At 48.2% G+C, this 26,388-nt stretch overlaps 1 protein-coding gene across 1 annotated transcript in view; it reads right to left on the bottom strand.

Moving 5' to 3' along the window:
- Window positions 1-26,388, bottom strand: part of RBM22 (RNA binding motif protein 22) — a 51,649-nt gene that overhangs the window by 2,967 nt on the left and 22,294 nt on the right. Inside the window, exons 3-8 of the mRNA XM_075316463.1 lie at window positions 19,081-19,110; window positions 16,221-16,353; window positions 14,859-14,959; window positions 14,513-14,685; window positions 14,045-14,245; window positions 13,765-13,929 (exon numbers count right to left, since the gene is read on the bottom strand). Coding sequence (XP_075172578.1) covers window positions 13,765-13,929; window positions 14,045-14,245; window positions 14,513-14,685; window positions 14,859-14,959; window positions 16,221-16,353; window positions 19,081-19,110 — 803 coding nt within the window. The remainder of the gene's footprint in view (window positions 1-13,764; window positions 13,930-14,044; window positions 14,246-14,512; window positions 14,686-14,858; window positions 14,960-16,220; window positions 16,354-19,080; window positions 19,111-26,388) is intronic.

Here is a 26,388-nt window from a genome sequence, read left to right as displayed (position 1 = left end):
AGCTAGCAGCGTTGTCATGCAAAGCCCCTTTCCTGGTGTTTCACCAGGACAAGGTGGTCCTGCGTCAGGTTCCGGAATTTCTCCCTAAGGTGGTATCCCCCTTTAATCTCAATCAGGATATCTCCTTACCCTCTTTTTGTCCTCATCCAGTTAACCAATGTGAAAAGGATTTGCACTTGTTAGATCTGGTGAGAGCACTCAGATTCTACATTTCTCGTACGGCGCCCCTGCGCCGCTCGGATGCACTCTTTGTCCTTGTCGCTGGCCAGCGTAAAGGGACACAAGCTTCCAAATCAACCCTGGCTCGGTGGATCAAGGAACCAATTCTCGAAGCTTATCGTTCCTCGGGGCTTCCGGTTCCCTCAGGGCTGAAGGCCCATTCTACCAGGGCCGTGGGAGCGTCCTGGGCCTTGCGGCACCAGGCTACGGCTCAGCAGGTGTGTCAGGCAGCTACCTGGTCGAGCCTGCACACTTTCACGAAACACTATCAGGTGCATACCTATGCTTCGACGGATGCCAGCCTAGGTAGGCGAGTCCTTCAGGCGGCGGTTGGCCACCTGTAGGACGGAGCCGTTACGGCTCTATTATGAGGTATTATTTACCATTATTATTTGATACACCGCTGATTTTGCAGTCTGTAATTTTTATTGTGGTTAGATTGATACCAAAAATTTCTGTTTTTATCTCATCTGATAACATTACTATCTCCCACGTCTCCTCTGGATCATCCAGATAGTCACTTACAAACTTTAAACGGCCTGGACATGTGCTGGTGTGAGCAGGGAGACCATGCATGCTCTGCTCGGCATAGTGAGGTAATAACGGTAATTTTTGATACTTGGGTTTCAGCTCTTGAGGTCATTGAACAAGTCCTTCTGTGTAGTTCTGAGCTGATTCCGGACCTTGCTCAGAATCATCCTTACCCCACAAGGTGAGAGCTGGCATGAAGCCCCAGACTGAGCAAGATTGACAGTCATCTTGTGTTTCTTCCATTTCCTAATAACTACGCCAACGGTTGTTGCCTTCTCACAAATCTGCTTGCCTTTTGTCCTGTAGCCCAACCCAGCATTCTGCAGGTCTAGGGACAAAATTGTACACACAACTCTTTGGTCTTGGTCATGGGGGAGGGGTTGGCGTGTGATTGATTGTGTGGACAGGTGCGTTTTATACAGGTAATGAGGTCAAACAGGTGCAATTAATACAGTCAACTGTCACAGTTGAAGTGTACCACTGATAAAAATGACAGACCTCTTCTTTCTTTTTAGGTGGGAAAGCTTTCCCCACTGTATGTATGTAGTGTAGCGTCCATGTGTTAATATACTCCGTTACCACCGCCTTCTCTGGGATCCAGCGCCATTTCATGCTTGTTACTAGTGACATCACTGCTCTTCAGACTATCCTTTCTGATGCTCCATAAGCCTACATTGTAAAAGTCACCTGCGGGTGAACACAGAGTGCAGTGTGACCTGGAGAGTCTAAAAACCGGAGACATCACTGAGAAGAGGAGCAGAATGACGCTGGATCCTGGAGAAGGCAGCAATGAAGGGAATTTTGTTTACTTACCGTAAGAAGGGAATTTTGTTTACTTACCGTAAATTCCTTTTCTTCTAGCTCCAATTGGGAGACCCAGACAATCGGGTGTATAGGCTATGCCTCCGGAGGCCGCACAAAGTATTACACTCAAAAGTGTTAAGCCCCTCCCCTTCTGCCTATACACCCCCCGTGCTCCCACGGGCTCCTCAGTTTTGGTGCAAAAGCAAGAAGGAGGAAAAAGAATTATAAACTGGTTTAAAGTAACTTCAATCCGAAGGAATATCGGAGAACTGAAACCATTCAACATGAACAACATGTGTACACAAAAAAACAGGGGCGGGCGCTGGGTCTCCCAATTGGAGCTAGAAGAAAAGGAATTTACGGTAAGTAAACAAAATTCCCTTCTTCTTTGTCGCTCCATTGGGAGACCCAGACAATTGGGACGTCCAAAAGCAGTCCCTGGGTGGGTAAAATAATACCTCGTAAGAGAGCCGTAAAACGGCCTCTTCCTACAGGTGGGCAACCGCCGCCTGAAGGACTCGTCTACCTAGGCTGGCATCCGCCGAAGCATAGGTATGCACCTGATAGTGTTTCGTGAAAGTGTGCAGGCTCGACCAGGTAGCCGCCTGACACACCTGCTGAGCCGTAGCCTGGTGCCTCAAAGGCCAGGACGCGCCCACGGCTCTGGTAGAATGGGCCTTCAGCCCTGAGGGAACCGGAAGCCCAGCCGAACGGTAGGCTTCGAGAATTGGCTCCTTGATCCACCGAGCCAAGGTTGATTTGGAAGCCTGTGACCCTTTACGCTGGCCAGCGACAAGGACAAACAGTGCATCCGAGCGGCGCAGGGGCGCCGTACGAGAAATGTAGAGTCTGAGTGCTCTCACCAGATCTAACAAGTGCAAATCCTTTTCACATTGGTGAACTGGATGAGGACAAAAAGAAGGTAAGGAGATATCCTGATTGAGATGAAAGGGGGATACCACCTTAGGGAGAAATTCCGGAACCGGACGCAGAACCACCTTGTCCTGGTGAAAAACCAGGAAAGGGGCTTTGCATGACAGCGCTGCTAGCTCAGACACTCTCCGAAGTGAAGTGACTGCTACTAGAAAAACCACTTTCTGCGAAAGGCGTGAGAGAGAAATATCTCTCATTGGCTCGAATGGTGGTTTCTGAAGAACCATCAGCACCCTGTTCAGATCCCAGGGTTCTAACGGCCGCTTGTAAGGAGAAACGATGTGACAAACCCCCTGCAGGAACGTGCGTACCTGTGGAAGTCTGGCTAGGCGCTTCTGGAAAAACACAGAGAGCGCTGAGACTTGTCCCTTAAGGGAGCCGAGCGACAAACCCTTTTCCAGTCCAGATTGAAGGAAGGACAGAAAAGTGGGCAAGGCAAAAGGCCAGGGAGAAAAACCCTGAGCAGAGCACCACAACAGGAAAATTTTCCACGTCCTGTGGTAGATCTTGGCGGACGTTGGTTTCCTAGCCTGTCTCATAGTGGCAATGACGTCTTGAGATAACCCTGAAGACGCTAGGATCCAGGACTCAATGGCCACACAGTCAGGTTGAGGGCCGCAGAATTCAGATGGAAAAACGGCCCTTGAGATAGCAAGTCTGGTCGGTCTGGTAGTGCCCACGGTTGGCCGACCGGGAGATGCCACAGATCCGGGTACCACGACTGCCTCGGCCAGTCTGGAGCGACGAGGATGACGCGGCGGCAGTCGGCCCTGATCTTGCGTAACACTCTGGGCAACAGTGCCAGCGGAGGAAACACATAAGGGAGCTGAAACTGCGACCAATCCTGAACTAAGGCGTCTGCCGCCAGAGCTCTGGGATCTTGAGACCGTGCCATGAACGTCGGTACCTTGTTGTTGTGCCGGGACGCCATGAGGTCGACGTCCGGCACCCCCCAGCGGCAACAGATCTCCTGAAACACGTCCGGGTGAAGGGACCATTCCCCTGCGTCCATGCCCTGGCGACTGAGATAATCTGCTTCCCAGTTTTCCACGCCTGGAATGTGAACTGCAGAGATGGTGGAGGCCGTGGCTTCCACCCACATCAAAATCCGCCGGACTTCCTGGAAGGCTTGCCGACTGCGTGTGCCGCCTTGGTGGTTGATGTATGCCACCGCTGTGGAATTGTCCGACTGAATTCTGATCTGCTTGCCTTCCAGCCACTGCTGGAACGCTTTCAGGGCAAGATACACTGCCCGTATTTCCAGAACATTGATCTGAAGCGAGGACTCTTGCTGGGTCCACGTACCCTGAGCCCTGTGGTGGAGAAAAACCGCTCCCCACCCCGACAGACTCGCGTCCGTCGTGACCACCTCCCAGGATGGGGGTAGGAAGGATTTCCCCTTCGATAATGAAGTGGGAAGAAGCCACCACCGAAGGGAAGCTTTGGTCGCCTGAGAGAGGGAGACGTTCCTGTCGAGGGACGTCGGCTTCCTGTCCCATTTGCGTAGGATGTCCCATTGAAGAGGACGCAGGTGAAACTGCGCGAAAGGAACTGCCTCCATTGCTGCCACCATCTTCCCCAGGAAGTGCATGAGGCGCCTCAAGGGGTGTGACTGGCCTTGAAGGAGAGATTGTACCCCTGTCTGTAGTGACCGCTGCTTGATCAGCGGAAGCTTCACTATCGCTGAGAGGGTATGAAACTCCATGCCAAGGTATGTGAGCGATTGGGCCGGTGTCAGATTTGACTTTGGAAAATTGATGATCCACCCGAAACTCTGGAGAGTCTCCAGGGTAGCGTCGAGGCTGTGTTGGCATGCCTCTTGAGAGGGTGCCTTGATCAGGAGATCGTCCAAGTAAGGGATCACCGAGTGACCCTGAGAGTGGAGGACCGCTACTACAGTAGCCATAACCTTGGTGAAAACCCGTGGGGCTGTTGCCAGGCCGAACGGCAGTGCCACGAACTGCAGGTGTTCGTTTTCTATGGCGAAGCGCAAGAAGCGCTGGTGCTCTGGAGCAATCGGTACGTGGAGATAAGCATCTTTGATATCGATCGATGCAAGGAAATCTCCTTGGGACATTGAGGCGATGACGGAGCGGAGGGATTCCATCCGGAACCGCCTGGTCTTTACATGTTTGTTGAGAAGTTTCAGGTCCAGGACAGGACGGAAAGACCCGTCCTTCTTTGGGACCACAAACAAGTTGGAGTAAAAACCGTGGCCCTGTTGCTGAAGAGGAACAGGGACCACCACTCCTTCTGCCTTCAGAGTGCCCAGCGCCTGCAGAAGAGCCTCGGCTCGCTCGGGAGGCGGGGATGACCTGAAGAATCGAGTCGGGGGACGAGAGGTGAACTCTATCTTGTAACCGTGAGACAGAATGTCTCTCACCCAACGGTCTTTTACCCGTGGCAGCCAGGCGTCGCAAAAGCGGGAGAGCCTGCCACCGACCGAAGATGCGGAGTGAGGAGGCCGAAAGTCATGAGGAAGCCGCTTTGGTAGCGGCACCTCCGGTGGCCTTTTTAGGACGTGACTTAGACCGCCATGCGTCAGAGTTCCTTTGATCTTTCTGAGGCCTTTTGGACGAGGAGAATTGGGACCTGCCCGCGCCCCGAAAGGACCGAAACCTCGACTGCCCCTTCCTCTGTTGGGGTATGTTCGGTTTGGGCTGGGGTAAGGATGTATCCTTTCCCTTGGATTGTTTGATGATTTCATCCAAACGCTCGCCAAACAATCGGTCGCCAGAAATTGGCAAACTGGTTAAGCGCTTTTTGGAAACAGAATCTGCCTTCCATTCCCGTAGCCACAAGGCCCTGCGGAGTACCACCGAATTGACGGCTGCAACCGCCGTACGGCTCGCAGAGTCCAGGACAGCATTAATAGCGTAAGACGCAAATGCCGACGTCTGAGTGGTTATGGACGCCACCTGTGGCGCGGACGTGCGTGTGGCTGCGTCAATTTGCGCTTGACCTGCTGAGATAGCTTGTAGCGCCCATACGGCTGCGAACGCTGGGGCAAAAGAAGCGCCGATAGCTTCATAGATGGATTTCAACCAGAGCTCCATCTGCCTGTCAGTGGCATCTTTGAGTGAAGCCCCATCTTCCACTGCAAGTATAGATCTAGCTGCCAGTCTGGAGATTGGAGGATCCACTTTGGGACACTGAGCCCAACTTTTGACCACGTCAGGGGGAAAAGGATAACGTGTATCCTTAAGGCGCTTAGAAAAACGCTTATCTGGACAAGCATGGTGATTCTGGACTGCCTCTCTGAAATCAGAGTGGTCCAGAAACATACTCGGTGTACGCTTGGGAAACCTGAAACGGAATTTCTCCTGCTGAGAAGCTGACTCCTCCACCGGAGGAGCTGAGGGAGAAATATCCAACATACGATTGATGGACGCAATAAGGTCGTTCACTATGGCGTCCCCGTCCGGAGTATCAAGATTGAGAGCGGCCTCAGGATCAGAATCCTGATCAGCTGTCTCCGCATCATCAACCAGAGATTCCCCCCTCTGAGACCCTGCACAATATGATGATGTCGAGGGAAAATCTAAGCGAGCTCGCTTAGTCGGTCTGGGGCTGGGGTCTGTGTCAGAACCCTCAGCCTGGGATCCATGAGATACCCCGGGAGGACATTGTTGGTCCAGCTGAGGTGGGCCAGGGAACAAAGATTCAACAGAGTCCCTGTGCTGAGATACCGGCCTGGACTGCAAGGCTTCTAGTATCTTAGCCATAGTCTCAGAGAGTTTTGCAAACTCCGTCCCCGTCACCTGAACAGTGTTAGCAGGTGGCTCCCCCTGGGCCCCTCTTAGCAGAGGCTCCGGCTGAGTAAGTGCCACAGGGGCCGAACAGTGCACACAATGAGGGTCAGTGGAACCTGCCGGTAGCGGGGTCGTACATGCGGCGCAGGCAACATAATAAGCCTGTGTTTTGGCACCCCTGCCTTTCGTGGGCGCCATGCTATTATCTTCCCTGAGTAACACAATAGGGTATATAGCCAGAAATCAACTGTGCACCATACAGTGTAAAACATATATACCATAAACATATAATGTTACACTACTGCACAATGGGGCTAGCACCACAGGTGCTGCTTACCACCCGCCTAAAGCGGTTGTGAGGCCACCAGAGTCCCTGCCTGGGTCTCCCAGACTTTGTCCCCCTCTGCTGCGTCCGAGGAGCTGACAGGAATGGCTGCCGGCGTCCTGAGGAGAGGAGGGAGCCGTGGGCGTGACCCAGAAAGTGCGGGAACTGGTGCCCGCACTGTGCACAGTGAGGGGGGTGGAGTATGCAAAGCATGCTCCAGCCCTCAGTGCTGCTCGTTCTGTGCAGCGTCCCGCCCTTCCCCTGCCTGTCAGGGCTGTGGGCGGGAGGAAAGGAAACTAGGCCGCAAAAAGCCGGGGACTCTAGTAATAAACGCGTCCGCCGTAAAAGCGCGGCCGGCGTGAAAGTCCCCGGCGCACTACAAGTCCCATCCGCGCCGCAGTGTTTCCATGGCCGCGGCGGTCAGTGCGGCAGTCCCTATACATAAACACACTCAGCAACGCTGAGTGTGTAATGGCACATATTAACCCGGTCAGCGCCGTGGTCCCCGGTGCACTAGCACACCCAGCAAAGCTGGAGTGTTGCTGTGCGCGGTCCCCACCGGGATACAGAGTACCTCCAAGTAGCAGGGCCATGTCCCTGAACGATACCCGGCTCCTATCCAGCAGGCTCCACAGGAGTTGTGGATGAAGCGCGGTCTCAGTGCCTGGAGACCGATAGGATCCCACTTCCACCAGAGCCCTAAGGGGGATGGGGAAGGAAAAACAGCATGTGGGCTCCAGTCTCCGTACCCGCAATGGATACCTCAACCTTACAACACCACCGACAAGAGTGGGGTGAGAAGGGAGCACGCTGGGGGCTCTATATGGGCCCACTTTTCTTCCATCCGACATGGTCAGCAGCTGCTGCTGACCAATCTGTGGAGCTGTGCGTGCGTGTCTGACCTCCTTCGCACAAAGCAAAAAACTGAGGAGCCCGTGGGAGCACGGGGGGTGTATAGGCAGAAGGGGAGGGGCTTAACACTTTTAAGTGTAATACTTTGTGCGGCCTCCGGAGGCATAGCCTATACACCCGATTGTCTGGGTCTCCCAATGGAGCGACAAAGAAATTCCTTTTCTTCTAGCTCCAATTGGGAGACCCAGACAATTGGGTGTATAGCTTCTGCCTCCGGAGGCCACACAAAGTATTACACTTAAAAGTGTAAAGCCCCTCCCCTTCTGCCTATACACCCCCCCGTGCATCACGGGCTCCTCAGTTTTGGTGCAAAAGCAGGAAGGAGGAAACTTATAAATTGGTCTAAAGTAAATCAATCCGAAGGAAGTTCGGAAAACTGAAAACCATTCAACATGAACAACATGTGTACACAAATAACAACAGCCCGAAGGGAACAGGGGCGGGTGCTGGGTCTCCCAATTGGAGCTAGAAGAAAAGGAATTTACGGTAAGTAAACAAAATTCCCTTCTTGTTTGTCGCTCCATTGGGAGACCCAGACAATTGGGACGTCCAAAAGCAGTCCCTGGGTGGGTAAAATAATACCTCGTAATAGAGCCGTAAAACGGCCCCTTCCTACAGGTGGGCAACCGCCGCCTGAAGGACTCGCCTACCTAGGCTGGCATCTGCCGAAGCATAGGTATGCACCTGATAGTGTTTCGTGAAAGTGTGCAGGCTCGACCAGGTAGCCGCCTGACACACCTGCTGAGCCGTAGCCTGGTGCCGCAAAGCCCAGGACGCACCCACGGCTCTGGTAGAATGGGCCTTCAGCCCTGAGGGAACCGGAAGCCCCGAGGAACGATAAGCTTCGAGAATTGGTTCCTTGATCCACCGAGCCAGGGTTGATTTGGAAGCTTGTGACCCTTTACGCTGGCCAGCGACAAGGACAAAGAGTGCATCCGAGCGGCGCAGAGGCGCCGTACGAGAAATGTAGAGTCTGAGTGCTCTCACCAGATCTAACAAGTGCAAATCCTTTTCACATTGGTGAACTGGATGAGGACAAAAAGAAGGTAAGGAGATATCCTGATTGAGATGAAAAGGGGATACCACCTTAGGGAGAAATTCCGGAACCGGACGCAGAACCACCTTGTCCTGGTGAAACACCAGGAAAGGAGCCTTGCATGACAGCGCTGCTAGCTCAGACACTCTCCGAAGTGATGTGACTGCTACTAGGAAAACCACTTTCTGCGAAAGGCGTGAAAGAGAAATATCCTTCATTGGCTCGAAAGGTGGTTTCTGAAGAGCCATCAGCACCCTGTTCAGATCCCAGGGTTCTAACGGACGCTTGTAAGGAGGGACTATGTGACAAACCCCCTGCAGGAACGTGCGTACCTGTGGAAGTCTGGCTAGGCGCTTCTGAAAAAACACAGAGAGCGCTGAGACTTGTCCCTTAAGGGAGCCGAGCGACAAACCCTTTTCCAATCCGGATTGAAGGAAGGAAAGAAAAGTGGGCAAGGCAAATGGCCAGGGAGTAAAACCCTGATCAGAGCACCAGGATAAGATCCTCCACGTCCTGTGGTAGATCCTGGCGGACGTTGGTTTCCTGGCCTGTCTCATAGTGGCAATGACCTCTTGAGATAACCCTGAAGACGCTAGGATCCAGGACTCAATGGCCACACAGTCAGGTTGAGGGCCGCAGAATTCAGATGGAAAAACGGCCCTTGAGACAGCAAGTCTGGTCGGTCTGGTAGTGCCCACGGTTGGCCCACCGTGAGATGCCACAGATCCGGGTACCACGACCTCCTCGGCCAGTCTGGAGCGACGAGGATGGCGCGGCGGCAGTCGGACCTGATCTTGCGTAACACTCTGGGCAACAGTGCCAGAGGAGGAAACACATAAGGCAGTTGAAACTGCGACCAATCCTGAACTAATGCATCTGCCGCCAGAGCTCTGTGATCTTGAGACCGTGCCATGAATGCCGGGACCTTGTTGTTGTGCCGGGACGCCATTAAGTCGACGTCCGGCATCCCCCAGCGGCAACAGATCTCTTGAAACACGTCCGGGTGAAGGGACCATTCCCCTGCGTCCATGCCCTGGCGACTGAGAAAGTCTGCTTCCCAGTTTTCTACGCCCGGGATGTGAACTGCGGATATGGTGGAGGCTGTGGCTTCCACCCACAGCAGAATCCGCCAGACTTCCTGGAAGGCTTGCCGACTGCGTGTTCCGCCTTGGTGGTTGATGTATGCCACCGCGGTGGAGTTGTCCGACTGAATTCGGATCTGCTTGCCTTCCAGCCACGGCTGGAACGCCTTTAGGGCTAGATACACTGCCCTTATCTCCAGAACATTGATCTGAAGGGAGGACTCTGGCTGAGTCCAGGTACCCTGAGCCCTGTGGTGGAGGAAGACCGCTCCCCACCCTGACAGACTCGCGTCCGTCGTGACCACAGCCCAGGATGGGGGTAGGAAGGATTTCCCCTTCGACAATGAAGTGGGAAGAAGCCACCACCGAAGAGAGGCTTTGGCTGCCTGAGAAAGGGAGACGTTCCTGTCGAGGGACGTCGACTTCCTGTCCCATTTGCGGAGAATGTCCCATTGAAGTGGACGCAGGTGAAACTGCGCAAAAGGAACTGCCTCCATTGCTGCCACCATCTTCCCTAGGAAGTGCATGAGGCGCCTCAAGGGGTGTGACTGACCTTGAAGGAGAGATTGCACCCCTGTCTGTAGTGAACGCTGTTTGTCCAGCGGAAGCTTCACTATTGCTGAGAGAGTATGAAACTCCATGCCGAGATATGTCAGCGATTGGGCCGGTGTCAGATTTGACTTTGGGAAATTGATGATCCACCCGAATCTCTGGAGTGTCTCCAGAGCAATGTCCAGGCTGTGTTGGCATGCCACTCGAGAGGGTGCCTTGACAAGCAGATCGTCTAAGTAAGGGATCACCGAGTGTCCCTGAGAGTGTAGGACTGCTACCACTGTTGCCATGACCTTGGTGAAGACCCGTGGGGCTGTCGCCAGGCCGAAAGGCAGTGCCACGAACTGAAGGTGTTCGTCTCCTATGGCGAAACGCAGGAAGCGCTGATGCTCTGGTGCAATCGGTACGTGGAGATAAGCATCTTTGATGTCGATTGATGCTAGGAAATCTCCTTGGGACATTGAGGCGATGACGGAGCGGAGAGATTCCATCCGGAACCGCCTGGTTTTTACGTGTTTGTTGAGCAGTTTTAGGTCCAGAACAAGACGGAAAGATCCGTCCTTTTTTGGCACCACAAACAAGTTGGAGTAAAAACCGTGACCTTGTTGCTGAAGAGGAACAGGGATCACCACTCTTCTGCTTCAGAGTGCACACCGCCTGAAGAAGAGCATCGGCTCGCTCGGGGGGCGGAGATGTTCTGAAGAATCGAGTCAGGGGACGAGAGCTGAACTCTATCCTGTAACCGTGAGACAGAATGTCTCTCACCCAACGGTCTTGTACCTGTGGCAGCCAGGCGTCGCAAAAGCGGGAGAGCCTGCCACCGACCGAGGATGCGGTGTGAAGAGGCCGAAAGTCATGAGGAGGCCGCTTTGGGAGCGGTTCCTCCGGCGGTCTTTTTAGGACGTGACTTAGACCGCCATGAATCGGAGTTCGTCTGACCCTTCTGTGGCCTGTTGGACGAGGAGAATTGAGACCTGCCCGCGGGCCGAAAGGACCGAAACCTCGATTGTACCTTCCGTTGTTGAGGTCTGTTTGGTTTGGACTGGGGTAAGGATGAGTCCTTTCCCTTGGATTGTTTAATGATTTCATCCAATCGCTCACCAAACAGGCAGTCGCCAGAAAATGGCAAACCGGTTAAGAACTTTTTGGAAGCAGAGTCTGCCTTCCATTCACGTAGCCACATGGCCCTGCGGACTGCCACCGAATTGGCGGATGATACCGCCGTACGGCTCGCAGAGTCCAGGACAGCATTAATGGCGTAGGACGCAAACGCCGACGCCTGAGAGGTTAAGGACACCACTTGCGGAGTAGAGGCACGTGTGACTGCATTAATCTGCGCGTGACAAGCTGAGATAGCTTGGAGTGCCCATACGGCTGCGAATGCCGGAGCAAAGGACGCGCCGATAGCTTCATAGATGGATTTCAACCAGAGCTCCATCTGTCTGTCAGTGGCATCTTTGAGTGAAGCCCCATCTTCCACTGCAACTATGGATCTAGCCGCCAGTCTGGAGACTGGAGGATCCACCTTGGGACACTGAGCCCAACCCTTGACAACGTCAGGTGGGAAGGGATAACGTGTGTCCTTAAGGCGCTTAGAAAAGCGCTTATCTGGACAAGCTCGGTGTTTCTGGACTGCCTCTCTGAAGTCAGAGTGATCCAGAAACGAACTCACTGTACGCTTGGGAAACCTAAAACGGAATTTCTCCTGCTGAGATGCTGACTCCTCAATTGGAGGAGCTGGGGGAGAAAGATCCAACACCTGATTGATGGACGCTATAAGGTCATTCACTATGGCGTCTCCTTCAGGTGTATCTAGGTTGAGAGCGGCCTCAGGATCAGAATCCTGATCTGCTACCTCCGCTTTATCCTCTAGAGAGTCCTCCTGCTGAGACCCTGAGCAGTGTGATGAGGTGGAGGGAATTTCCCAGCGAGCCCGCTTAGGCGGTCTGGGACTGCGGTCCGTGTCAGATACCTCACCTTGGGACCTATGAGTCACCCCAGGAGCACTTTGCTGCTCCAACAGAGGGGGGCCTGGGGTCAATGATTCAACAGTGCCCGGGGCCTGTGTTACCGGTCTGGACTGCAAGGCTTCTAGTATCTTAGCAGACCATTTATCCATACTCTCAGAAAGTTTGTCAGCGAATACTGCAAACTCCGTCCCTGTCACCTGGACAGTGGTAGCAGGTGGATCCACTTGGGCCACCAGTGGCAGAGGCTCCGGCTGAGTAAGTGCTCCAGGGGCCGAGCATTGCACACAATGAGGGTAGGTGGAACCTGCCGGTAGCATAGCCGCACATGAGGTACAGGTTGCAAAGTAAGCCTGCGCTTTGGCACCCTTGCTTTTTTGCGGACAACATGCTGTTGTCTCCTCTGAGTACAATCCGGGAGGGTATATAGCCAAAAACCAACAGTGCGACCGTACAGTGTAAATGTATAGCATATAAGCATATATATATATATATATATATATATATACACTTCAGCACTCAGTGGGGCCAGCACCTCAGGTGCTGCTTACCGCCCGCTCAAAACGGTTGTGTGATCACCAGATTCCCTGCCTGGGCCTCCCAAAGCCGTGTTGTCTCTCCTCTCCAGCTTCAGAAGTCCTGACAGGAATGGCTGCCAGCGTTCTGTGAGGAGGAGGGGGCCGTGGGCGTGCCCTAGAAAGTGCGGGAATCTGGTGCCCCACTGTGCTCAGTGAGGGGGGAGGAGGATACCTAAGTATGCTCCAGCCCTCAGCGCTGACGTCCAGTGCAGCGTCCCGCCCTTCCCCTGACTGGCAGGCCCGGGGGCGGGAGTATGCAGTACTAGGCCGCAGAAGCCGGGGACTAAAGTTATAAGCGCGGCCGGCAAACAAGCGCGGTCAGCGCGGTAGTCCCCGGCGCACTAACACACCCAGCAGTGCTGCAGCGTGTATGACACAAGCGCTCCATGCGCCGTCCCCAAGGGGACACAGAGTACCTCACAGTAGCAGGGCCTTGTCCCTGACGATACCCGGCTCCTGTCCAGCAGATTCCCCAGGGGCTGCGGAGGGAGCACGGTCCCAGTGCCTGGAGACCGATTAGGATCCCACTTCACCCAGAGCCCTTAAGGGATGGGGAAGGAAAACAGCATGTGGCTCCTGCCTATGTACCCGCAATGGGTACCTCAACCTTAACAGCACCGCCGACCAGAGTGGGGTGAGAAGGGAGCATGCTGGGGGCCCTGTATGGGCCCTCTTTTCTTCCATCCGATATAGTCATCAGCTGCTGCTGACTAAATTGTGGAGCTATGCGTGCATGTGTGCCTCCTTCGCACAAAGCATAAAAACTGGGGAGCCCGTGATGCACGGGGGGGTGTATAGGCAGAAGGGGAGGGGCTTTACACTTTTAAGTGTAATACTTTGTGTGGCCTCCGGAGGCAGAAGCTATACACCCAATTGTCTGGGTCTCCCAATGGAGCGACAAAGAAAAGAGTATATTCACATAGTGATACTACACAACATATGCAGATATAAATTAAAAAAAAAAAATCTTCATGGGAGGACTTCTTTAAAATAATCAGAATGATATAATATACAGGAAAATCTTACAATATTAATAGCACCCGTCTCCATATGTATACATCTTACGAGCTCACCTTCCCCACTTAACATTAAGGCGACGTCCATTAACAATCAGCTTATTAAATGACTTTTCTGCTGCCGTTTCCGCTGATTGTCTAGTAGCAAACTGAATAAAGGCGCATTGCTGACGCTGGACTACGGTAATTGTTCTAATTTCACCAAACTGGTAAAAGTGATTTCTGTGAAAAACAAAAAGAGGAAAAAAGTTACTGTATAGTTACATGTATACATGGCAGAAGATGACATGTGAACACAGGATAAAACTAATGGAAACAAATGTACTAATAAGCATACCTAAGCTCCGATTCGCTGATATTGTCGCCCAGTCCTCCCACATATAGGGTAGTAATGGTCTTGTCCTCTGGAGGGTCCAAACGTGGCATTGTGGAGGCCCTTTTCAAGAGCTTATCTGCTACAGGGTCATTGATGCCATAATAACGGTCTTTAATATTTTGGTCTGCAAGTGGGTCATCAGGATCTGTGGGTTTTTCGTGTCTATGAAAATTAAGAGGATAGAAAGAAAAATAATATCGTAAGTATTAATTCATGCAAATGGTCCTGGTAAAGCAAGAAAAGAAAATGAAGTCCCAAGAATTGTAATATGGATATTAATATTAAACATGGCTGACTAGAAGCCCAATCCATTGGTGAAATGTCATATGCAGCTACAATGCTATAACCATTCCAGATAATTAGGACAATTAATAGAGGCCACTATGGCGATGCTATAACTTCCAGAAACCATTCATTGATATTCATTACCTGTACGGGCATTCTTCTCCTCTTTTACATTCGCCTTTTACCCAAAAAGAGCAAATATGGGGCCGGTTCCGTTTGTAGTACGGTGTGGTCCGGGCTAGTTTTAAAAGCATATCGCTGCTGGATGCGGCTTTTCCAAGACCTCCAACTGGCCTTGTTCCATCAGAATTTGATATCTACAATATTTTTTTTTTAAGAAAAGAGGATTTAGCAAGGATCAACCAGGTAACATCATATTGACAGACATCTCTAGACTACTTTGACTGTAACATATGCAACTGCAAGAAAGCATTATCAAATACAGAAATTCCCATTCTTCCGTGTCACGCCATCTTTTTTCCCCGCTCACCTCTCGCTCCATGTTCTGTGTGTAGTATTCTTTATTTACATCGGATCTAGGCATATCATCCTTGAAGGAAATTCCTGCATCACGCACTTGAATTGGAAGACCTACACAACAAGATGAAAGCGTTAAAAGTAAAATAGAAATAAAAGTACCTTCAGGAGGTTTTTTTAGTGGTAAAATTGCATTAAAGGGTTATTCCCATCTTCATAAATATGGGTAATGGCAGAGTGGTTGTACATAGAAGCAATTTTGCAATTTACTGCTTAACAAAACGCTCTTCTGTTATGGAGATTTTAATTCCTTGGAGATGGACCACTGCTGCAAAACAGCTGAACAGTGCTTTTGAGCTTTTCTATTTAGCTTGTAAGCACTGCTCTGAAAAATCTCTAAAGTGCTTTGTTATCTCCAAATCCAAGACAGCGTCAGTGCAGTGTTTACAAGCTAGATAGCAGTGGTCTATCTCCTAGGCAACAGCCTGTAAACGAAAGAAAAGTGTTAATAGCTCAAAAATTAGCTGAAAATGTTATTAAGCAGTACATTGTAAAAGTGATGTTTTTGTAACTACTATCAGACAATACGAATTTATAAAGATGGGAAGAAACTCATTAACCCTAAGGCCAGGGCGATGTGGGGCACTACTGCGATCCTTGCATGACACTCAGCTCACGCTGGCAGCACAGTGGGAGCCGAGTGTCATGCAAGTGTCACTGCGACTGAGGTCCGATCATGCGATCGGACGACAGCTGCGGGGGGTGGGCCGGCTCTGAGGAGGGGAGGGCCGGTGCTGAGGAGGGGAGGGCCAGCGCTGCGGAGGGGCGGGCGGGAGGGATTTATCTCCCTCTCTCCTCCGTTGCCGGCTATTGCCATTCTCGCTCTGCACTCACGGTACACCGGTGTACTGTGAGTGCAGTGCGATTTTTCTCTCGCCCCATAGACTTGAATGGGTGTGAGAATCTAGGATCGCATTACATTCGCAGCACGCCGGGATTGTTTTTTCGGTCCGATTAGGGCAGATAAAATAATCGCTCATGTGCGCTGACACACAGGCTAATATTGGTCCGAGTGGAATGCGATGTTTTATCGCACGCCACTCGGTCCAATTTTCATGTGTCTTAGGCCTTAGCAACATGGTGAATCCTACAGCAGTAGATCAGGTACTTAGCTCTTGGCGACCACAAGGGAACTCCAAACATTGATAAGAACATACGTGAAACGCCAACTATTTGAGATTTTTGTTGTGTACAGTTGCAATAGTTGGGTAGAGAGTACAGCACTCATTTAAAGTATTAATAAGAGAATTTTTCCCCTGTCAATGTATAAGCGGAAGTTAATTAAAAGCTCCCCACCTGCCAAAAAATTACTTACCATATTCTAGGTCAAGAAGGCAGGTCTGGCAGACATTTTTCAACTTGCTACAAGTCTGACATACTTCTGTTTTCTTAAAGCGCATTCGCACCCCTGGGCACCACCGGAATACTGTGAAAGGACGTGCACATATCTGAAGAAAGGGAATACATAATTATCCTCCCCTCCAGTCAGTGAACTGAGGTACTTACAGAAGGTTCTCCTGTGATGGTGGGTATAATATAAAGACAGCTAGGTGAGGGCGAACAGAATACCAGACTTAACCCCTTCACCACCCAGCCTGTTTTCACCTTCCTGACCAGGCCAATATGTTCAAGTCTGACCAGCGTCACTTTATGAAGTCACTCTGGAAAGCATCAACAGATTCCAGTGACTCTGAGCCTGTTTTTTTGTGACATATTGTGCTTCATGTTAGTGGTAAATTTAGGACAATATTTGAGTTTGTGAAAATAAAAAATTTGGTGAAAATTAAGCAATTTTAAAAATATTATGCCCTTCAAGCACACAAAATGGTTAATAAACAGCATTTCCCACATGTCTAGTTTACATCAGCATCATTTTTTAACCTTTGTGTTAAGTTAAAAGGGTTACGTTCGTTTATCAGCCATTTCTCATATTTTTCCAACAAAATTTGAAAAACCAATTTCTTTTAGGGGCCACATCACATTTGAAGTGACAGATGGGGCTATATGACCAAAAATGCCCAAAAGTGACACCATTCTAAAAACGGCACCCCCCTAAGTGCTCAACACCACATCCAAGAAGTGTATTAACCCCTCATGTGCTTCACAGGATTTAAAGCAATGTGGAAGGAAAAAATAAAATGTAACTTTTTCCCCACAAAAATGTTACTTTAGCCGCCGATTTTTTTTATTTTTATAAAAGGTAACAGGAGAAATTGCACCATACAATTTGTTGAGCAATTTCTCCTGAGTATGTAGAAACTCCATATGCGGTGCAAAACTACTGTTTGGGCGCACGGCAGGGAAGGAGCACCATCTGACTTTTTGAACGCAAAATTGGCTGGAATAGAAAGCGGACACCATGTCTGGTTTGCAGAACCCCTGATGTGCCCTAGACCCATGGGTCCTAAACACACAGATCACATGCCCACTACATTGCAGTACAGTACATTGTGCCCAGCTCATGCTTCTGGAGACAAACACCCCGTAAATTAAGCAGACTCTCCTGACTACAACAATGCCAAACATGTGGATGGTAACTGTGGTTTAGGCCCATTGTGGTACTCAGAAGGGCGGGGGGCATTTGAATCGAGGAGCGCAGATTTTGCTGGATTTGTTTTTTTGGGGGGGGGAGGGAAGCCATAATGCTTTTCCTGAGCCATTATGCTACCAGTTTCGTGAAAGCCCTTTATATTTCAGTTAACATATGATGGGGAAGTTTATTTATAGGTTGAGTTGAATGCTATTGGTGGCAATTTGGGGTACAGAACTCTTTGGATCAGTTCCCATTTATCCTGTGCTCTATGCTGAGCACTTGCATTAGGGTTTCCATCTACATCTCTGAAATACGTGACTCAGATGAAACCCAAGACAAATCCATTTACTAATGAGGCAGCAGAGTTACTCCGGACTCTGTTCGGCGGTATCGTCCTTTTCAAAGGTACACAAAACTGCTCTTGACAGCACTTTTGTGCACGCCTAAAAAGACACATGAAAAGATGGACACCACTGGACCACAAGCCAGACAGGAGTTCAAAGTGACTACATCTGCCTCATTACTGTGAACTTTCCATTGGGAATTTTGTCTAAATCCCATTTTTATAAGATTTACATGTAATCCTAGTGTAAGCGCTCAGCACAGAGAGCAGGATAAATGTGAGCTGAGTCTTACTGCGATTGTTGCGAGGTAAAATGAAAAAATAACAATTTGGTTTTATTTGTTGTCTTACGCCATTTATCTTGCAGTATAAGTGATTAGGCACCTTTATTCCTCCGGTCAGTACAATTATAGTGATACCAGATTTATTTAGGTTGTTTTTAAAGGTTAGCTACTATCACACTAAAAAAAGGCGCTTTTTTTTTTTAACAAAATAAAGTTTTTTTGCATCATCAAACTTTGACAGCTATATTTTTTGTTTTATTACTTTGCAGCCGAAATGCAAGGGCTTGCTTTTGGCGGGAACAGTTGGGAATTTTTATTGATAATTTAATATTTTGCCACTTTTACACAATTAAATTTTTTTTATAGAAAACAAATTGTTATTTACATTGTTGTATTCTGACACATAGCTTTTTTTTTTTTTTTTTCATTGACGAAGCTGTATGGAGGCTTGTTTTTTGCGAGAGAAGATGACGTTTTCAGCTATACCATTTTTATTTATATATGACTTATCGCATTTTACTCCACTTTTTTGTCAGCTGTATGATGAAAAAGTTTTTGCTACTTTTTTTATGGCGTTCACTGAAGGGGTTAACTAATTAATAAATAGTTTTATAGATCGGGTTTTTCTGGAAGCAGCAGAGACTAAACGTGTACTTCAGGGGGTTAAGCAGTCAGGGGCGACGCCAGGACTGTCTTTGGCTGTGACAGCCAGATCTCGGCTATCACTTACGCCAATCTCACAGCAGTCATTGTGCGCAAAACACAGCTCCTGTGCGATCGCTATGACTTACCCATACGTCATAGGTCGAGAACCTCTTCCCAACCATGACGTATGGGTACATCATAGGTCGTGAAGTGTTTAAAAGAGTCCATCTATTCTTTCATTGCACGCCCCAGAGCTGATAATAGGGTCACTTTAGGGTTCCAAAATGTCAAGAGTCAACAGTTGGATTGAAGAAGCCAATATCCAGACAAACCACGGCCCATACTTGTGAAACTGACGCATTTCTCTTACCTTGCACTCTTTGCCATATTTTTCTTTGGTCTGAAATAAAAAAGCAATATATAAAGTTAGTTCACTTCAACCTTGCCACTGCATATTTAAAAGCATTTAACTTTAATGATAAATTTGGCACAAATGACGCCAGCACAACTGTTTAGGTACGGTAATACACTTAATGTTAGAAGAGAACGGGAGACCAAAGCTCTTTAAGGATGACTGAGAAATATGGAAATTAAAAAGTCCAATTTTCTCAAAGACGGGACATTTTCTGCATTTAATTTTTTTGCCAATTGGCTTATAGGCCTTGTTTTTTTTTCGCAGGACGAGATGTCATTTTGAGTAACACCAGCTCATATAATGTGTGGGAAAACTGGAAAGAAATTCCAAATGCGGCAACAAAAAAAAAACAAAAAAAACCCCACATACGATTGCCATAGTCTTTTGTTTTTAATGTGTTGATTGTGCAGTAGTCACCACTTTTTTGGCGTATAAGCTGCGGCCACCACCACCGGGCTCTTATATACAGCATTCTAACATGCTGTATATAAGAGCTCAGGCCCCTGTGAGAACATCAAACACTTTATTATACTCACCTAACGGTCGTGCGGTGGGCCTTATGGGCGTCTCCATTGTCCGGGGCCGGCGCCGCCTCTATCGGCCATCTTCGTCCTCTTTCTGAAGCCTGTGTGTATGACGTGGCTACATCATACACACTCGCCGGTCCTGCGCAGGCGCACTACAATACTTTGATCTGCCCTGCTCAGGACCTGATTGCCGGCGAGTGTGCATGACGTCGGACGCATCGTGCACCGCAGCTAGAGAAGAAGGACGAAGATGACCGAAAGAGGCGGCGTTAGGCGAGTATTATAAAGTGTTTTTTATGTTCTACACAGCGGCCTGGGCTCTTATATACAGCATGTTAAAATGCTGTATATAAGAGCCCGGTGGTGGTGGCCGCAGCTTATACACCAAAAACGTAGTAACAGGTTCCCTTTAATTATTCACTTTCGTTAATTAACTTTTTGACTTGCACAGATGTAGAGATACCACATACACTTATTTTTTTGGTTCATATTTTTAATCACTTCTTTTTAACCTTATTTAGTCTCCTCTGGGACTTGAACCTGCACTTGTTTGTTCTATATGCTGTAATACAGCTATATGGTAATATATAGTTAAAATGACATTTATGAAGCCGGGCCTCATAGAGGGGTAAGATAATAGCCATAGGGGCCTTCAGCTTGACATCAAATGCCATGACAACCCATCGGTCCTCACAAGTGATCCCGCCACTTATTTGCCACTATCTGTGATTGACAGCGGCAATCAAATGCTTTAAACTGCAGTGATGGAAACAAGCTCAAGTCGCTGCCATTACAGGGAGATGTCGTCTATGTAACCCAGCCGGCATTCCCCGGATATGGTGCTCAGCTCCTCAGCCCGCTCCATACACTGCGATCAAAAGTGATGTAATTGTTTATCACATGTCAGGAAGAGGTTAAGAGCTATAAACGGAGTAAACAAATTGCACTTTTTATAGACTTCAATAGATGTGCAATCACAAATGTTGTGCACCATGCCAAGAGGTTAACTACGACCCCTTTTGTTAAAATTTTTAAAGTGAACCTGTCACCAGATTTGGTGACTATAAGCTGCAGCCACCACCACTGAGCTCTTATATACAGCATTCCAGAATACTGTATAGAAAAATCCAGGCCACGCTGTAGAATGTAAAAAAACACTTTTACAATAGTCACCTAAGGGGAGCAGTCTGGTCCGATTGGTGTCGCTCCTCACCGACCCGGCGCCTCCTCTCTGCTGCAATCTCCGTACTCCTATCCAGCCCAGGCTGGCATTGTGATCCTGTGAAGGCACACTTTGATCTTCCCTGTTGAGAGCAGAGCAAAGTACTGTAATGCGTAGGCGTGAGGAAAGGATAAAGACCGCCCGCACATGCACACTACAATACTTCAATCTGCCTGTGCAGGACCTCAATGGCAGCTAGTGTGCATGACGTAGGATGCATCATGCACACGGGCCTCAGAAGGAGGACAGAGATCGCCGGAGAGAGGAGGTGCTGGACCGGAGAGCAGCGACACCCATCGGACCAGACCACCCCGCATGTATCATAAAAGTGTTTTTTTACGTTATACAGCGCACCAAATCTGGTGACAGGTTCCCTTTAAGTTTTTGCTGCAGTTACTTAAAAAAATAAATGCCATAAAACATCAATAAATTTGACTTAAAGTGAGCCTGTCAGGTCCAATATGCACCCAGAACCACGAGCAGTTCTGGGTACATATTGTAATCCCTGCCTAATCATCCCTGTATACACTAGCATAGATAAAGAGATCTTTAAAAAAAGTATCATATGCTAATGAGCAAGGGCACTAGTCTCCTGGGTGTTAGTTCCCCGGCCAGTTGCCCCCATTAGCATGTTAGTATGCCTCTGTGGGCGTGCTATCATGCTAATGAATACGCAGCGTCACAGGATGATCTCACTCACCTCTCCGCTGCAATCACGTCAGATGCTGGATTTTGGCTCAGTGCGCATGACTCCGGAGTTTGGGTCATGCGCACTACTTCAGTTTGAAGCCAGGACGTGTACACCGGGCTTCATAGTGCACATGACTCAAAGCCAAAATCCTCCGTCCGATGCGCCTGCGGCAGAAAGGTGAGAGAGATCATCCTTTGACGCTGCGCATTCATTAGCATGTTAGCACGTCCACAGGGGCGTATCAACATGCTAATGGGGCAACTGGCCGGGAAACTAACACCCAGTGGGCTAGTGCCCTCGCTCATTACCATACGGTAAAAGATCTTTAGAAATACTTTTTCTAAATATCCCTTTATCTATGCTAGGAATAAAAAGTTCCAGGGCAGCACTCAGGGATGAACGGTGCTCAGGTCTATGGAAGGCATCCACAATCAAAATTGAAGAAAAAGATCGGCACCCTTCTTTATGAATGTAGATTCTTTTTATTGTACAATTCCATGTACAGGCATCAAATATTATAACACGTTTCGGCGAAAGCCTTTCTCAAACAAAAGATGATTACTGCATCACAATTCCCACTCTAAATAATAAAGGTTCATGGATCTGGTAGGAGTAAACACCCCACTCATTTGCATAATCAATCAATTAACAACTCAAATCCCAAGATCCAATTCAAGTTAAAAAAAAAAAAAAAAAAAAAAAAAAGGAGATATACTTTTATAAATGCAGGGCATTTGAGGGAAAAAGGGGGAAACATCAATAATAATTAATGTGAATCATCAGAAATAAAATAAATAAACTCTTGTTCACATAAATTATTGCAAAAAATGTTTGCCATTTTTTTACTATTATAATTTTTTATAATTTTTATCCTTAAGGATTCACATAGCATCATGAAATTAAACTAGAGAAACAGGTTATATTATAGCAACCAAACAAATAAGCTTCCAAAAGCATTTGTTTACAAAGTTACATGATGGGGTTACATTTATATCACAGAGAGAATTTAATCAGCGAGTCATTCATTACAAGAAACCACTAATATCATAGTCTCTATTCAGACCAAGCGGCTGCAGAGATTGCAGCCTGAATATCCAATAGGTCTCTCTCCTCTTCAGCATTGTGGTGCGATCCCCCCCCTCGTCTGGGCAGCATTGTGATGTGATCCCCCCCTCGTCTGGGCAGCATTGTGATGTGATCCCCCCCTCGTCTGGGCAGCATTGTGATGCGATCCCCCCCTCGTCTGGGCAGCATTGTGATGCGATCCCCCCCTCGTCTGGGCAGCATTGTGATGCGATCCCCCCCTCGTCTGGGCAGCATTGTGATGCGATCCCCCCCTCGTCTGGGCAGCATTGTGATGTGATCCCCCCTCGTCTGGGCAGCATTGTGATGTGATCCCCCCCTCGTCTGGGCAGCATTGTGATGCGATCCCCCCCTCGTCTGGGCAGCATTGTGATGCGATCCCCCCCTCGTCTGGGCAGCATTGTGATGCGATCCCCCCCTCGTCTGGAGCTGGACCTGCTCAAGATCTGGAAACGTAGTTGGGAGACATTATGCCTAAATTTAGCAAAATGCTGGGATACAGGTAAGGTTAGATTTTTTTTGCCTTATTGTATACTTGTGATTAGATAGTCTATCTTTTAATTTTTGAGTGGTTTCACCTACATAAATTAAACCACAAGGGCATTTCAACATATACACCACAAAACTACTATCACAGGTATAATATCCATTTATTCTAAAAGATTCCCCTGTACGAGGATGCTGGAATGTGGATCCCTTAATCACACCTGAGCAGTGGACACAGTTCAGACACGGGAATGTGCCTGTCACAGGGTTAGAAAGAAATCTCTGAACTAGTTTACTTTCACTGCCCAGGTCCACTCTCACTACTTTATCCCTAATATTCAGATATCTACGATGAGACATAAGGGGAGGTCTGTGAAAATCTTTAATATTGGGGTAGGAGTTAGAGAAAACATTCCAATGTTTCCTCAAGACTTTATGGATGAATACAGACCATGGGTGATATGTGTTTGAAAAAACTAGCCTCTGCTCTTTATCCCTCTGTGCGGATTGTCTGTCTTTCTGCTCATTCAGTAACCTTGAGGGGTAACCCCGCTGTGAAAACTTTATGGACATTTCATCTACTCTTTGCTCAAGCACCTTTGGATCAGTGACTATTCTCCACACTCTTTGATACTGCGAGTGTGGCAATGATTTTTTCAGATGAGGGGGATGATTACTAGAAAAAAGCAGGAGATTATTTTTATCAGTCGGCTTTCTATATAGGTCAGTGTATAGATTATGGTCGTCACCCTTAATGACAATTGTATCCAAAAAATTAATTCTGTCCAAATGACAGTTCATTGTAAACTTCAGTTCAGACCAGATAGTGTTAATCTCATTAATAAAGATCTCCAGGGCTCGAATGTCGCACCTCCAAATACAAAAAATATCATCCAGGAATCTGCGCCAAAAAACACAGTTCGCTTGAAAAAAAAACCTCTTATATAAATAAATTCCTTTTCAAACCACGCCATATAAAGCATTGGCGTAAGGAGGTGCGACATTCGAGCCCATCGCTGAGCCACAGCGCTGTTTATAGAAGGTGTCCTGAAATAAAAAATAATTCTCATTCAACGTTAAAGCAAGTAGCTCAAGAAAAAACTTTTTTGCATATCCGAGTAATCAGTCCCATTCAATAGCCACTCAACAGCTCTTAAGGTGGCTTTACACACTGCAACATCGCAAACGACATCGCTGTAACGTCACCGGTTTTGTGACGTTACAGCGACCTCCCCAGCGACATTGCAGTGTGTGACACACATCAGCGACCTGGCCCCCGCTGTGAAGTTGCTGATCGCTACACATCTCTCAGGACCATTCTTTGGTCTTTTGTTTCCCGCTGCGCAGCATGATCGCTAGAAAGTCTCAGTGTGTAAAGGGGCCTTTACAGAGACTTCGTTAGCGACTTCCCTTTCAAAACGCTGCTTTACAAAGTCCCCAATGACTAGCTAGGTCGCTCTGCAGGTCCGGATCGCTGTTGCGTCGTTGGCCAGGTTTGCCTGTTTGACAGCTCACCAGCGACTCACCAGAGACTTTGTAGCGATCCCGGCCAGGTTGGGATCGCTACAAAGTCTCAGTGTGTAAAGGGGCCTTAAGTCACCGGATTCCACAGATACACTTTTAATCTCCTGAAGGAAGTGTGAAGTGTCCAGTAAATATGATGGAGCTGATTTGGTTAGTGGGGGTCAATATTTTTTCTAACACAATAGCGGGGGCTGCTAAAATAGAATCAGTGAGAGCGACTATTGGCCTCCCAGGTGGACATTGCAATGATTTGTGCACTTTAGGTAATGTATAAAGGATAGGTGTAATCGGATATTTTTTATGTAGGAAGTTGGCCATTTTTCATCTATCTGAATAGAGACTATGATATTAGTGGTTTCTTGTAATGAATGACTCGCTGATTAAATTCTCTGTGTATTTTTCTGTGATATAAATGTAACCCCATCATGTAACTTTGTAAACAAATGCTTTTGGAAGCTTATTTGTTTGGTTGCTATAATATAACCTGTTTCTCTAGTTTAATTTCATGATGCTATGTGAATCCTTAAGGATAAAAATTATAAAAAATTATAATAGTAAAAAAATGGCAAACATTTTTTGCAATAATTTATATGAACAAGAGTTTATTTATTTTATTTCTGATGATTCACATTAATTATTATTGAGGTTTCCCTCTTTTTCCCTCATATGCCCTGCATTTATAAAAGTATATCTCCTTTTTCTTGTTTTTTGTTTTTTTTTTTTTTTAACTTGAATTGGACCTTGGGATTTGAGTTGTTAATTGATTGATTATGCAAATGAGTGGGGTGTTTACTCCTACCAGATCCATGAACCTTTATTATTTGGAGTGGGAATTGTGATGCAGTAATCATCTTTTGTTTGAGAAAGGCTTTCGCCGAAACGTGTTATAATATTTGATGCCTGTACATGGAATTGTACAATAAAAAGAATCTACATTCATAAAGAAGAGTGCCGATCTTTTTCTTAAATTTTTATCTATGCTAGTGTATCCAGGGACTGTAAGGCAGGGATTAAAATATGCACCCAGAACTACTCGTGCATATTGGACCTGACAAGTGCGTGACGTAGCATAGCGGTGGATACCGTTGCCTTGACACTCCAATTTTGGCCAGTTTATGATACCAATTGTCTGATGAAGGCCACCTAGTGGCTGAAACGTCACATGTTTAAAACTATTTTGGAATAAATTATATGAAAATTAACCCTTGAGAGTGCCTTGTACCTATTTGATCATCTGCTGACAGTGGCTGTGTACTACAAATCCGCCTCATACTGATTTGAGTGGGAGGTGGTTGTGCAGTACCCGGCCGTGGCTGCTATCACTTGATGGGGCAGCTCCAGAACTGAGCATTTGCGACTGCCTGCTAATGCCACAAAGAACAGCTGATCGGCAAGGGTGGCGGTGTGTCTGACCCCTGCTGATCAGGTATTGATGACCTATCCTAAGGCGGGCTTTGCACATTACGACATCGCAAGCCAATGCTGCGATGTCGAGTGCGATAGTCCCCGCCCCCGTCGCAGGTACAATATCTTGTGATAGCTGGCGTAGCGAAAAGTATCGCTATGCCAGCTTCACATGCACTCACCTGCCCTGGCCGGCGAACCGCCTTACTAAGGGGGCAGGTCGTGCGGTGTCAGAGCGACGTCACACGGCAGGCGGCCAATAGCGGCGGAGGGGCGGAGATGAGCAGGATGTAAACATCCCGCCCACCTCCTTCCTTCTCATTGCA

Source organism: Anomaloglossus baeobatrachus, chromosome 6 (genome assembly GCF_048569485.1).
Source record: "Anomaloglossus baeobatrachus isolate aAnoBae1 chromosome 6, aAnoBae1.hap1, whole genome shotgun sequence".
Taxonomy (NCBI): Eukaryota; Metazoa; Chordata; class Amphibia; order Anura; family Aromobatidae; genus Anomaloglossus; species Anomaloglossus baeobatrachus.
Note: the sequence above shows the minus strand (reverse complement) of the source record. Positions and strands in the feature narration are given on the sequence as shown.